The sequence below is a fragment of the Eubalaena glacialis genome, chromosome 9, assembly GCF_028564815.1.
Source record: "Eubalaena glacialis isolate mEubGla1 chromosome 9, mEubGla1.1.hap2.+ XY, whole genome shotgun sequence".
NCBI lineage: Eukaryota > Metazoa > Chordata > Mammalia > Artiodactyla > Balaenidae > Eubalaena > Eubalaena glacialis.
Genome location: NC_083724.1, coordinates 20,607,369 through 20,620,934, shown reverse-complemented (window position 1 = coordinate 20,620,934; position 13,566 = coordinate 20,607,369). Strand labels below are relative to the sequence as shown.

General features: G+C 52.0%; 1 protein-coding gene across 1 annotated transcript in view; it reads right to left on the bottom strand.

Moving 5' to 3' along the window:
* Positions 1 to 13,566, bottom strand: part of AKNA (AT-hook transcription factor) — a 42,005-nt gene that overhangs the window by 4,438 nt on the left and 24,001 nt on the right. The window contains exons 10-20 of the mRNA XM_061201007.1: positions 13,363 to 13,517; positions 13,083 to 13,262; positions 11,988 to 12,234; positions 11,002 to 11,108; positions 10,159 to 10,370; positions 8,178 to 8,340; positions 5,002 to 5,190; positions 4,226 to 4,341; positions 3,417 to 3,563; positions 1,845 to 1,940; positions 127 to 243 (exon numbers count right to left, since the gene is read on the bottom strand). Of these exons, the coding sequence (XP_061056990.1) occupies positions 127 to 243; positions 1,845 to 1,940; positions 3,417 to 3,563; positions 4,226 to 4,341; positions 5,002 to 5,190; positions 8,178 to 8,340; positions 10,159 to 10,370; positions 11,002 to 11,108; positions 11,988 to 12,234; positions 13,083 to 13,262; positions 13,363 to 13,517 (1,729 nt within the window). The remainder of the gene's footprint in view (positions 1 to 126; positions 244 to 1,844; positions 1,941 to 3,416; positions 3,564 to 4,225; positions 4,342 to 5,001; positions 5,191 to 8,177; positions 8,341 to 10,158; positions 10,371 to 11,001; positions 11,109 to 11,987; positions 12,235 to 13,082; positions 13,263 to 13,362; positions 13,518 to 13,566) is intronic.

Genomic DNA, 13,566 nt, shown 5'->3' with positions numbered 1-13,566 from the left:
CCAACTCTCATCCAGTTTGCTCCATCCCAGCCTGCGCAAGCGGCCACCCCGGCTAAATGCCCCCTCCCAGGGGCCCACACCGGAATCCAGGGGAGCTGGGGGAAGAGACGGAGCATCTGTCCCTACCAGAGCTGGCTGAGTCTGGGCCCTCCCCCTTGAAGGAGGACCCAACTCGACCACACAGGGGACATCGCTGGGTCTCAGTGTGAGATGGTCCCAGTGGGTCCTTGGTGCCAGCATCACCTGGAAGAGGAGGCAGAGACGTCAGGAGAGGATTATGTCTAAGTCACTAGGCCCCCACAAGCCTCCCGCAGCACTGAGCTTCCCTGAGGGACCACTGCATAGGAGACAAGCGGCCTCCACTGGGTGACAGCGATATTGATGGTAACCATGACATTGAGAGGCATCTCCTGAGCCAGGCCCTCTGCTCAGGGTCTTCATGCATTAGTTGATCAAATCCAACAAGCCACTGGTCTAGCTACCATCATCACTCCCCCATTTTACAGATGGGGAAACTGAGGCTCCAAAAGGTGGAATAATTTGCCAAGTCTCAGAGCTGGGAAGCAGTGGTCCTCTGTCTGATCTCAAGCCTGGTTCTCCCGACTGGAGCCCTTGTACCTATGGTCATCCTCCACAGTGACACGGGCCCATTCTCCAGGTGGGACCAGCCCACAATGGCCCCTGGGCACCAGGGTGAGTCAGTGGAGGCCTAGTGAGCAGGAAGAGAGTGGGCATCCTGGTTCTCTTCCTGTACAAATCCTCAACACCACAACTGGGAGAATTCCAGGGTCCATCTGCTTCTCCTTCAGGCCTCAGCTCAGCATCACTCCCTCTGGGGAGTCCCACCACCCACCGGGCTGAGTTATCTGCTCCCTAGCCCCACCCTGTGCTCCCCCATCCCAGTTCTGACCATTCTGTTTTGTCTGCTTAGCTGAGAGTTTGTTAGGGACAAGGCCCAGGGCCCAGTATGGGAAGGTGCTGAATAAATGAATGAGTGGTAGGCTTGTTGGGGCTCTAGCAAAGGCGCAGCAATATAGTGGTGAAGAGCCAGGGCTTTAGAGTCACAAAGACCTGGGTTCAAATCCTGGCTCTACCACTTGTAAGTTGTGTGCCCTTGGGCAAGTTACTTAACTTCTCTGAGCCTCAGTTTCTTCACTCATATAATGGGCATAGTAATAAAATGTGCAAAACCTACTTCACAGGGTTGTGAGGATTACTGTTTGTACAACCCTTAGCACGTTGCCCTGTATATAGTAACGGCTCAATAAATGACAGCTCCATCATTATCATCATCATTGCTTGAAAGGGCCTCAGAGACCATCTCCAAACCTTTCATTATGGATGCGGAGCCTGAGGCTCAGAGATGTTAAGGAACTTGCCTAATGTCACACAGCGTGTCAGTGGCAGAACTGGGACTAGAAACATGGTGTCCATATTCTCAGGCCACTTCTCTCCCCACTACTCTTCCCCTAAACTCTTGGGTTTGGGGGAAAGGGTGAGGAGTGGAGGGAGGACAGAGGGGAGATAAGACAATCAATGTTGCCAGCCCCCCTGCTGCTTGCACCCCTCCCCGCCATCAGGACCTTCTGGAATCATGTTCATGGCTTCTCTATGTCAAGGTGAAGGAGAGTGGCTTCAGGCAAAGCACCTGGAGGAATAGATGTGAGGGCAGGACTCCCTGGGAGGGCTAAAAAGACCAGAAAAAAAATCTCTTTCCCTTGTCTGTATCTTGACCCGCGCAGAGCTCAGGGTGGCCCATGTCTGGCCCAACTGCACCCCCAAGGCCAAGGGCAAGAAGCTGCAGCCTCACAGCCTTGGCCGCTTCTCCAGGTACCATCCCCTACCTGGATCGTCTGTCCTAGCGGGTCGGCAGTGGGGACAGGAGACTGGGCCACTGCCTCTTGGGACAGTCTTGGGGGTCAGAACATGATACTCCTGGCCTGGGGAAGAAACCAGAACAGTCAGTGTCAGCTGGGAGTGGATGCAGAATTGGGGACGATTTAGAATAAGGATATCTCTCCTCTTCCTCCAAATGGTTTAACAGTCTCCCTCTCAATCTTTTTCTCATGCACACACACACACGTGCACACACATGTGATATATGTGCATAAATATGTAGCTATATAAGTGTGCATGTACATATACACATTTACATAAAAACACATTTATTTGTCTGTTTATTGTAAGCTCTCTCCAGACTCCTGTTTCATCTCAGATCCTATTTAGGGACCAGCTGCCTAGTTCTTGATATACAGAAGCAACCAACAAACGCAAGCTCAGTCAGGATTGGAAAGCAGGCCAGGAAGACATGATAAGCAATGACAAAGTGTGATGCTACTCCCCCATACCCCGGCTTGCTGGTTAGGATTAGAATGGCTTGGGCATGGAGTCAGTGGTGTTTTCTCTGTGCTCCAAGCAGCTGGAAAATAGGGATAGTCATACTGTGGGTTTCATAGGCTTGTTCGGAGGACTGAATGGGGTCATATCTGTGAGGTATCCTGCCCCGCGCCTGGCAGATGTCAAGTGCTCAAGGTTACCAGAAGGTTGGACAGGGTCTTGGGTCTGCACCCAGCCCTGCCATCCCCTGCCTCGTCCATCCCTGAGTCTCAAATAAGACCTTCAGAATGTTGCCTGATTAATTACTTTTTCTCTCTCCTCTGCCGTGCAGGGTCCCCACTTTATACTCTGTGTGTGTTGCATTGGGGCCCCTGGACTCGCTGCTGCTTTCACTTCTAACCCTTGGCTTCTATCTGTTCTGTTGGGAGACATTGTATCTCATTTCCTGCCTTCTCTGCATCACTCAGCCTTCCGTATCTGAGGTTAACAGCCCTCCCTCCCAGTGAGGTATGGGTGAGAGCCACGTCTATAATTTACTTACTATATAATTCACACATTTACTATAATTGCTTATTTGTTACTGGTCTTCTCTGCTATGCAGTCAGATTCATGAAAGTAGGAGCCGTATCCGTATTTGTTTTAATGTTAAGCACTCTGAAATCCTACTATGTGTCACCTCAAGCCTTACTATGTGCCGGGTACCCAGCCCGTGAGACACGGGGCCCCCTGGGGAATCAGAACCTTAAGGCAGTCCAGGAGTGATTCCGTGTTCACCTTGTCACCCAGGTCCTGCAAACATCAAGCTCTCCCTAAACCGCTTCATGAATGACCAACTGAATGGGCTTCCCCAGAACCAAGCTTGGGCCCCGACAAAGGGGAGGTCTCAGAAACTGTTGGCTGAATGAATGAATAAACAAACGCACCCAGATTCAAAGAGACAATACTCCCTGATGTTTTTGTATCACACAACTCATAAAAAATGATAGTATTTCAATGGCCCACTGGCTAAATGGAAGAGCCTTCTCAGGACAGAGACCACCCTGGGGACCATGCCCACCCAGCGCCCCCTCCTGGCCCACCTGTGTATTGGCCCCGGAAGGTGACCCTGTCTGGCCGACCGGTGCTACCCACTCCTCTCCTTCTATCCAGAGCTGCCTGTGAATTGTCCTCGGTGGTCTTGCCCCTCTCAGAGAACAGCCTGGGGGAGGTTGGCTCAGATTCGGAACCTGAGGTGGAAAGAGGGGCATCAGAGGGGGAGGGGGTGGGGGTGGGGTCACATAGTTTAGGGAGTGGGTAGATCACGAGTTCAGGCTCTGGGGCAGGCTTAGATTTTAAACCCAGCTCTGCCCCTTAGTAATCACAGCTGACACATCCGGACCCCTGACCTTGTGCTAAGTGCTTGGCGTGCTTCATGTCACGTACCCTCACGGCAACCCCAGGAGCGGACGCTATTATCACTGCACTGTTAGCTGTCCTTTTAACTGCGCAGGGCAGGTAAACAACCTGGCCAAGGCCACACAGCTAGAAAGGAGTGAGCTGGGGCCACCGATTCCAGAGCCATATTCCTTCAGGCAAGTCCCTTGTGCTTCCGGGCTTTGGTGTCCTGATCTGCAGAACGTGGTTAATACGACCCATCTTGCAGTGAAGATGAAGCAAGACGATACACATACACAAAGCCCTTACGGAAACCGCAGCTCATAGTACGTGCATAGCACACTGTTGCTGTCATTAGAAGTACATGGTATTTCAGAGCACTACAACTACCTAAAAAAGACACCCGAAACCTTCTCCAAGTTTCCTCTAGGGCTGTTGCTGTGGTCCCTGACCACTTAGCCAGCATGCCCAGACTGTGGCCTCCAAAAATCAGTCCAGGCGGGTGGTCACTTACTCAGGGACAGTCGAGGCACCTCCCGAGGCACCAAGGAGGACCTGGCTTGCCTCCTTCCTGCGGGGACTGCTTGCTCTGCACCCCCAGGCTCACCAGACAATCTCTCTGTGGATTTACTAGCAAAAGGGAGAGAGAGAGAGATGATGTCACTGGATGAGGTTTCATGCAGCCTTTAAAGATGATCAGTGAGAAGCCCAACCCACAGAAACGCTTATAACATAAGGAAAGAGGAGAATACGAATGTCAAAACCAAAGACTCTGGAGTCAGACTCATAGAAAATGGCTCTGAGCCTCTCTGCCCCTCAGTTTCCTCATCTGTCAAATGCGGATAATAGGAGCAATGACTTCAGAGGGTGGTTGGAAGGATTGATGAGACAACGTCCGTTAAAAACGTTAACGTAGTGCCCTCCAATAGAAACACTCGGAAGTTAGTTAGTTAAAGATGATTTTATAAGTCATCATAAGTGAATAGCTGCTGAGTGAGTGGGTGAGAGGGTGAGCGTCCTGAAAATGTTCTAGCTCTTCACTTGGGTGGTGAGTTCAGGGATATTCACTGTATCATGCTTTATTATTAATACATATGTTTAATATATTCTTCTATGTATCAAATATCACATGGTAAAAAAAAAATGTAAGAGTGAATGAATGAGTGAATAAGCGAGAGAGGGGTGTGGCTGTGCCTGAGTCCACATGTCTGGGGAGAGCCAGAGGTTGGCCAACTCTACCTTCTGCAGCTCCCACCAGGGCACAGGGGCGGGAGTTTGGGGTTCACCTACCTGCCATAATGGGAGCCCCAAGTGGCTGAGGAATCAGCTGGCTGGTCCCGGTCCCGGGCCCGGGCCCGGGCAGGGTGGTCGAAGTTGGACGCTGGGCGCTTCGGGCTGCCCTGGGGGTGCTGGTGCAGGCTGTCCTCCAGCCGGAGACGGAGCCGGGATACCTCTTCTTGCAGCTCACGGATGGCCTGGCTGGGGTCGGGGGGTGGGACAGGAGAAAGAACAGATGTACAGTGAACATAGCTGCAGCCGCCACCAGAGTGCTGCCTGGATGCCGGGTCTTTGTCCTTTTCCAGCAGGCACCGTCCAACTCTGCTGTCAGTGGATTCTCGAACTTCCCCGTGTCCGCTTTTCTTGCTACATATCGTGACACCCCTCTGAGTTCATGTCCCTCCCTGCACATTTGGTGAGCAAAGCAGAACCTTCTTTGAGGTTTACCCAACCTAGCATGCAGGGCCTCTGAGTAACTATTCTGAAACACCAGTGACAAATTCTCAAGATAGAGATGAGGATGCAGAGTAGAGAGGGCATTGGCTCAAGGTGCATGTTAAAATTTCAATTCTGACCTGCCTCAGCCCTCGGGCTGACCTCTCCTTCCTCAACCTCTGTCTGTAGAAACCCTAACTATCTGTCCAGGCCTGGTTCCTTCCCGCCCTTGCTCAGCAGCCCCTCCTGGGTTCCCCCAAACATTTCCTACGTTGTTCAAGCCCATCTCCCTGCTCCTGGTGGAAGATGCTTGTTTATCTGTCTCCTCAACCAGACAGTGAGCCCCTAGCAGGCAAGGAGCGGGCCTCCCCATCTCACAACCCCTGAGACCTCATAGATGCTCAGAGAATGTCACTGAGCTGGCCTCCAGGCTCCAAGAGGGAGCAGAGTAAATGTGTGTGTGTGGAGAAGGGACAAAGAGACACACGGTGCTTCCCATCACCAACTGAACGTGAGCAGGCTGGAAGCTGCAGGGGTGCCACATGCAAGGCTGCTGTCATCCTGGGGAAGCCACCAAACACAGCCCAACCTGTGATTGGCAAGGTATCTCATGAGCCACTAGCATCTTGGGAGTAAATCCTGTTTGCATTTCTCCCCGATCGGTCCCTGAATCTCTAGGGTCTCATTCTGAGGGTGTCGCTGGCACTGCAGCAGCCAATTCCACCCAGACACTGCTACACACAAACCCCCCTACACACGGGGCATCAGAGTCCGGGCTGGGCACGGCCGTCCTCCAGGCTGATGCAGGCTCTACGTCTACTATTCGGACCAGCCTCCGGGGTGAGGGCTCCCCTCAGGGTTAGTTCTTGCCTGGTGGCCCCTGGACTCTTGGGGGAGTGTCTCGTGGTGCCACCTTCAGCAGACATCAGCTCTCAGATGGGTGCACAGAGGAGGCGGGAGACCTCCCTCTGGCTATGGCCTGGCGCTGTGTGCGTCTAAGGGCAGTTGGTTCCCCTGGCAATTCCCAGGGCAACGCTTGTTGGGGTTTCCAAGGCAAACCATGAGGGTGGTGGCTGCAGGAGAGTGATAACTCCGGTCACCAGTTAACCCCTGAAAGGCAGGGCTGAGGTCCCGTGATGGGTGCAGGACTGGGGCGGCTCTGGCTCCCTGTCCAGGCCAAAGGCCGCTAAACGAGAGCCTGGGGTTTGGAACACCCCCTTAGGCGTCACTTGTCCTCTCTGGCTTGTTTCTATCAGGATCTTGGTCTTCCTGACCTAATCCTTTAGTGACTGAGTGCCAGCTGGCACTTAAAAGTCATCTTTCCCTGCAATTTTACTTCCCCTTCCTAGGTTCCCCACCTCCGCATCAGCATCCAACTGGTTGGCCAGCCAGCAATCTGAGTCATTCTAAACCTTTCTCTTTCCCTGAACACCCCAAAAGTTAACCAACTCCCAAGTCCTGTGGGCCCAATGCCTAATTATCTCTTTTCAAATGCACCTCCCTTCCCTCCCCGCTGGCCCCATAACCTCTCTCTTGGGTGCGGCAGCCTTCTTAGCAATCCCCTGGCCTCTATTCTCACCCTCACAGTGGTCAGAGAATTCTTTCTAAAACGTAAACCCAACCACACCTCTCCCTGGCTTAAAGCCTCCCTCATTGTCCTTAGATGAGACTTTCTACATTCATGAATATTCAGTGAGCACCTTTTCTGAGCAGAGCCATCATCCAAACTTCTAACCAAGTGTGTTTGAGGCCCTCTGAGATCTCCCCCAGGTCTCCCTGTCTTCCTCTCTGCTTTTGTTGTTTAACACCCCACCTCATACTCGAGGATCCGGCTATAATAAGCACTTGGTGCCTAAAAGGTGTCAGGCACTCTCTCACCTCTAGGCCTTTGCACATGTTGTTCCCTCTGCTGGGATATTCTGCCCTCTCTCTTCCTTCCAGTCTCAGCTGAGATACCACTTCCTCCAGGAAGCCCTCCCTGAAGCCTCTGACTGGGGTAGATGCCCCTTCTCTGTGCTCCCACAGTCCTTCAGCCCTGTGCCATCACACTGGGGGTGCAACCACCTGCTTCTTGGTCCATCCTACAAGATGGTGAGCCTTACGAGCTCAAGGACTGTCTTGCCCACTATTGTATTCCCAGGGGCTGGCATACTGTAGGTAAATAAGCCTCTCATTCCCTTGCAGATTATCAGAGGAGACTGCAGGAGTGAACTTACTAAACTCAGGCCTGGAAGCCAACACCCCAACCCAACAAAGGCCTGTGATTGATTATTGGCCAAAAGCTACTCAGAAGAGAAGTAAGAGGACTGACTAACCTCTTTTCCCATTTCTGTTTAATGAAGCGAGGAGAAAACTTTCTCAGTAGAAAAACTGCACTTGGATTAAAAAGAAAACATTGAAAAAACTGTCCCTTCTCATTTCATACAATGAATGCGTAAACTGCAGAAAACACACCCCTGGGAAGTGCAGACCTGTCTTGGAAGGGAAATGTTAGGAGACAGGCAGAGGGGTCTTAGCACCAGCAAGGTGAACCTCTAGGTCATTTCCCACCGGCTGGAGAAGTGTCCTCAGAATCTAGATCAATGACGTCCCACAGGAGCAGCCCTGAGCTGGGAGGCAGGATGCCTGGGTCCGTCTGGCCTCAGCACAGCCGCCACTCGATGGAGACCCTAGAAAGCCCGTGCTTCCCGTGGGCATCACCCTCCTGTCTCTATGATGAGCTTGAATCCGCGGCGCCCAAGTATGCAACTTACTCTCGCCCCGTCCTGGTGCGGAGGAAGGTGGAGGTGGTCTCTGCGGGCCCATGGGGTGGAGAGGCAGCGGCAGGGGCCGGGGTCGGGGGTGGGCTGATTGTCGCGCCGTGGGGGAGCTGCTCAGAAAGCTGCTTTCGCCCCTTGAACTCTGAGCCAGGGACCACTAGGGAGGCAGAAAGGGGCCAGAGTGAGTTCACACAGAGAGGACCCTTGAAGTGAGAACCTGTGCGGGTGGAAGGGTGGTGGGGGTGAAGAGATGGGGCCCGGCTGAGGTCACGAATGAAGCTCCTCTTGAGGTCGATGACCCTCAAAACAGGAAGAAGGTGTGGTTTTTGCTGGGAGCAAAGCGGGCCTGCAGAGCTGTTTATAACTAGATTTCCCTCCGCCATCCACCATTTCGGCATCAGATCCAAGTCTCCAGGGCCCTCCCCCTGCAAAGAGCCCCCTGCTCCTCCAAGAGGGCCCCCAGACTCTGTGACTGGCTTCGGAGCCTCCACCTCCCTCTGAAATTAGTCACACCTTTGCCTGTGTGCACGTTTCTTGGGGGAGCATTCAAAACTTTAACTAGCCTCTCAAAGGGATGGGTGACCAGAGGTTACAAACCACTCATCTGGCCCACGCATTAAAACAATGAGCCCTTGGAAGACTAATCAGCAATATATAAAGGAACAAACTATTGATTCATGGAACAATCTAGATGAATCTCCAGAAAAGTATGCTAAGTGAAAAAGAAGCCAATCCCAAAAGGTTACATATTATACGATTCCATTTCTATAACATTCTTGAAATGACAAAATTACAGAAATGGAGAACAGATTAGTGGTTACCAGAAGTTAAGGAGGGGGTGATTGTGTCTATAAAAGGGCAACATGAGGGACCCTGAGACGGTGGAAATGTTCTGTCTTGACTGAATCCATGTCAATATCTGGTTGTGACATTGCTCTATGGTTTTGCAAGATATTATTATTGGGAAAAACTGGGGGAAGGATCTCTGTGTATTATTTCCTACAACTGCATGTGACTCTTTAATTAATTAAACTTTTAACTAAAGTTTAATTTAAAATTTTTAAATGGTGAACCTTAAGAGGCAAAGCTAATCTGAGAACAGTGGTTACCTTTGGGAAGTGTGGGAGTGACTGGGAAGGGCTTGAGGGGGGTCTGGGCTTCTAATCGTGTTGAGTTTCTTGGTCTGTGGTCACTTCGAGAAAATTCATCAATTTATATTCTTTCCTGTATGTTTTATTTCAATAAAAAGTTCACATGCATTTTTTAAAGGTAAAAAATGAAATCACGGATTTTATAGACACAGTGTTCATGACACGGTGTTCAGTGAAAAAAAGGAGGTTATTGGGACTTCCCTGGTGGTCCAGTGGTAAAGAATCCACCTTCCAGTGCAGGGACGTGGGTTCGAGCCCTGGTCGGGGAACTAAGATCCCACATGCCACAGGGCAACTAAGCCTGCGCGCCACAACTACTGAGTTCGTGCGCCTCAATGAGACAGCCCACGTGCCGCCAACTACAGAGCTCACGCGCTCTGGAACCCGCGCACCACAACTAGAGAGAGAAAACCCGCACGTCACAACTAGAGAGAAGCCCACGCCGCAACGAAGACGCTGTGTGCTGCAACTAAGATCCGATGCAGCCAAAAAAAAAAAAAAAGGAGGTTATTAAACATTCATGTATAATATCCCATTTCCGTTTTAAGTATTTGTAAATAAACACACACACATTGACAAAGAAAACAGCTCACAGGTTCTACACCAAAATGTCAGCAGTGATGGTTTTTAGCTTATTATTTTTTCTTTTGTTCCCTTTTGTCCCCTTTTGTCCACCTTACCTGAAATTTCAAATTTTCCTACAATGAACCTGTATGATATTTTGCATCTAAAGGGTAATGCAAGTTTTCTTATTGATTTGATTTTTTTAACCCATGCAATCCAGCCACCCCCAGGTTCTGGCCAACCCAGATGCATCCACTCACCCATCGCAGCCGCCAGTGCCCGCTCCAGGCAGAAGCTGGGTGCCCTCTGCCCGAGAGGACTGTCCTGACCAGGTGGGGGCCTCTGGGCTCGGCTCCTGGGTATGATGGGCTCAGAGGCTCTTCTGGGTACCGGAAGACCCCTGGTCTGGCGGTGGGAGGTTGCATCTCGGGGCACAGACGGAGTGAAAGACTGGGCGAATGTCCCTCGGGTGCTGGGAGACCATGGAGGGAGAGACACGTTGAGGTCACACAGAAGGAGGCCACAGCCACCGAGACCCTCCACATGCTAAACCATGAACTCCTGACCTTTGGGACTTGGCACCCCTGGCAGTACAGTATTTCTGAGGATGCACCCCCATTATACGTGCATTTTCTTTATAAACCGCAGAACTGTACATCTGCCTACTCACACAAAATTATAAAGCTCAACTTAGTTTTTAGATAATATACAAAGAAATAAAATTTGTATTCCTTCCTTCCCAGGCAGCCCTGGGTAGCCCGAGGGGCCTGCATCCAGCTTTGGAGACTATCACTCCACCTTGTGGCTCTGTCATGCCACCCTCCCTACAGACCTTATTCATTCACCATTTCATCGTCCATTTGCTCAACAAATATTTATTTCCCAGTCTGTCGATGATTGGCGGAGTGACACTGGGCAAGTCACTTTCCCTTTCTGAACCTTAGTTCCCCTCTATCAATAAGATGGGGGAAATGAACCATCCTTGGGGGGATGAAGTGTGGGCTCTGAGAACGCCCAGGCCATCTGTCCCTGTTCTGAGCTCACAGGCACTCTGATTCTCAGGCTATCCCAGGTGTGTGACACTGATGGGGTCCCCAGGATACCTGATTTGGCAGAGCCGGTGCTCTGGGGTCTGAGTGAGGGGCGACACTCTGCTGGTTTCTGAGCCCACAAAGCCACTGTCTGTCTCGGGGGATGCCATCCAGGGCTCCTGAAAGAGACAGTGTCCCTTTAAATCTGAGAAATGTGCTTGAGGCACACTGGGAAACCCTTCCCAAGTCCTGGCCTGGGCCTTACATTCCAGAGGCTCACAGACAGGGAGGCTGGCCCAGCTCCCAACAGCCGGACCCAGGGTGTGAGGGTCCTGCAGCACGAGCACCCAGCCAACCTCAGGGACTCCATGCCCCGAGAAGACCCTGAGCAAGTCCCGCTTCCCTGAGGAGTGGGAGCCAGGGCCCTTGGGAGAGATACTGAGAGATATCCTGAGTTGAGAATAGAAAGAGGAGGAGAAACGTCCTGTGGCGGGAATGGGATTCTCATGTCCACACGGCTTCCGGGCTGGGCCTGGAACACCATGGTCCTACCTGACTGCAGAAACGCCTGGGCCTGATGAATTGGGAAAATAAACTTGATCAAATATGCACACCTCCGACACACTGCATCTAATGCAAGGTGCAAAGATGGCCAACAGAGAGACACGGGTGCCTGCCCTCAATGAGTTCATGGTCGAGTACAGACTCCTTACCATGGGCTCATTAGGACTACAGGGGTGTGTGTGTGTGTGTGTGTGTGTGTGTGTACACATGCATACGTATGTGTTTTTCTATGGGAGGATCCATCACATAAGTCATATTTCCACAGTGATTTGTGATTCCTGCAAATCACAAGCTCTCAGAGGAGAAAGAGGAGCTCCTGGCAGAGGGACGGGGGTGTGGGGAGCTACGGCATAAGCCCTGAATGTTGGGCAGGATTGTGAGTGGCAGGGGCGGAAGCAGCAGGCATTCTGAGCAAAGGCCTGGAGGCAGGAGGCTCCAGGAGATGCAGGGAATGGCCCTGAGGCTCTGAGCCCATGCCCCGTGCAGACGCATACCTCCAGGTGGGGCCCGCCAGCTTGGCACAGAGACTTCGGTGGAAGGCGCTCAGAGATGCCACTTCCCTCTAGGCTGGTCAGACTGCTCTGGTGGGACTCTGCAGACTTGGTGCCCTGAGTTGGGGGGGGCCTGCTTGGGCCTGAAGGAGCTGCCTCAGCTTTGTCCAGGCCCTGCAGGTGCCTGTCTCTGGCCACGGATGCGTGGAAGTCTGCTGGCTTCACAGATGCCATCTGCTCCACGGTTTCCCTGGCAGGGAAGGAGAGGCACACTGGCCCTGAGCCCTGGCATGGGCTGGGCAGCCCTGTCTCGGTAGCCACACAGTCTAGGGCACAAGCTCTGGAGTCAGGAACCCCTGCGTGCCCACCCTGGTTCTGCCACCCTCTCGCTGGGTGACCTTGGGCAAGGCACCTCCCCTCTCTGAACCTCACTTTTCTCAACTGTAAAATGGGGATGCCTACAAAACCCACCCTATACACTGCAGCAGAAATAGTGTGGAAAGAGATGCGCTAAAGCATCCTTTCCCAGGCTTCTGGAATTGCCTTCCATCTTCGCTCTTCCAGCCATTTCAACTTCAATCTACTCAAAAAGACTTTATGTCACTGTTATAAACAGAAGACCAGTATTTCGTGTTACAAACAGAAACTAACTTTGCAAATAAATACAAGGAACATGAAAACAATATTATCGTAGTCTAGATAGATCCTGTTGCCTAGTAAAGGCTCTGGGCCTGAGGCCTGCTTGTTTTCTCTCTCTCTTTCTCTCTTTTTAAAGGAAGATCAAGAGAGAAGACAATTATGAAGACATAATAGCCCTAACTGAGATTTCTCCTTGATGTACATGGAATGTCTGAGACTGAGAAGGAGAGTAATGTTATTTAATGCTGCATCTGTCCTACCAGAAACCTCGTCCCACAACACCCAAAATCATTTCAGATGCTATCAATGGTATATGTTGCACGTTTTAGAGAGACACTGAGTTACATGTCAGGAAGGCCGTTTCTAAACTGTAAGGGGCTGTCTAGCTCACTATGACAATTTCCACCCCTGCGGTTTCTGAGCTGGTGTGGGACAAGTGGGGAAGGCTCACTGACATACTCGAGGGGGCCCCCGTGACTTCTCTCAGCCTGTGCTGGGGGCTGTCTGGTGGGGAGCCTGGTGGCCGCTGCTTTTCCTGGCGCTGAAGCCGGCCCCTCAACTTCCAGGGTGTGGCCCTGCCCCTTCCCCTCCTCCTCCTCCAGCCTCAGGGCTTCTGGGAGAGACTTCACACTGAGGTACCTGCAGAAGAACACAGAGGAGAGTGACTTCTGCCCAGCAGGGCCAGCAAGATCCCACCACTGGACCCACCACCCAGGCCTCACTGCTGGTGGGCACTTACCGCTCTAGGAGGCCGTGGAAATCCTGCTCCACCCGCAGCTCCTTGTGCCTGAGCGGGGTCGGGAGGCCGAGCGGCCTGTCCTCTACTTCATTGCTGGTAGCGCTCAGATCCAAGTTCACGTGCAATGGGTGGGGGCCAATGTTGATGGCGTCGAGCTGGGGCCAGAAAGGAGGAGGGGCAGAGATTCAGCAGACACCTAAGACC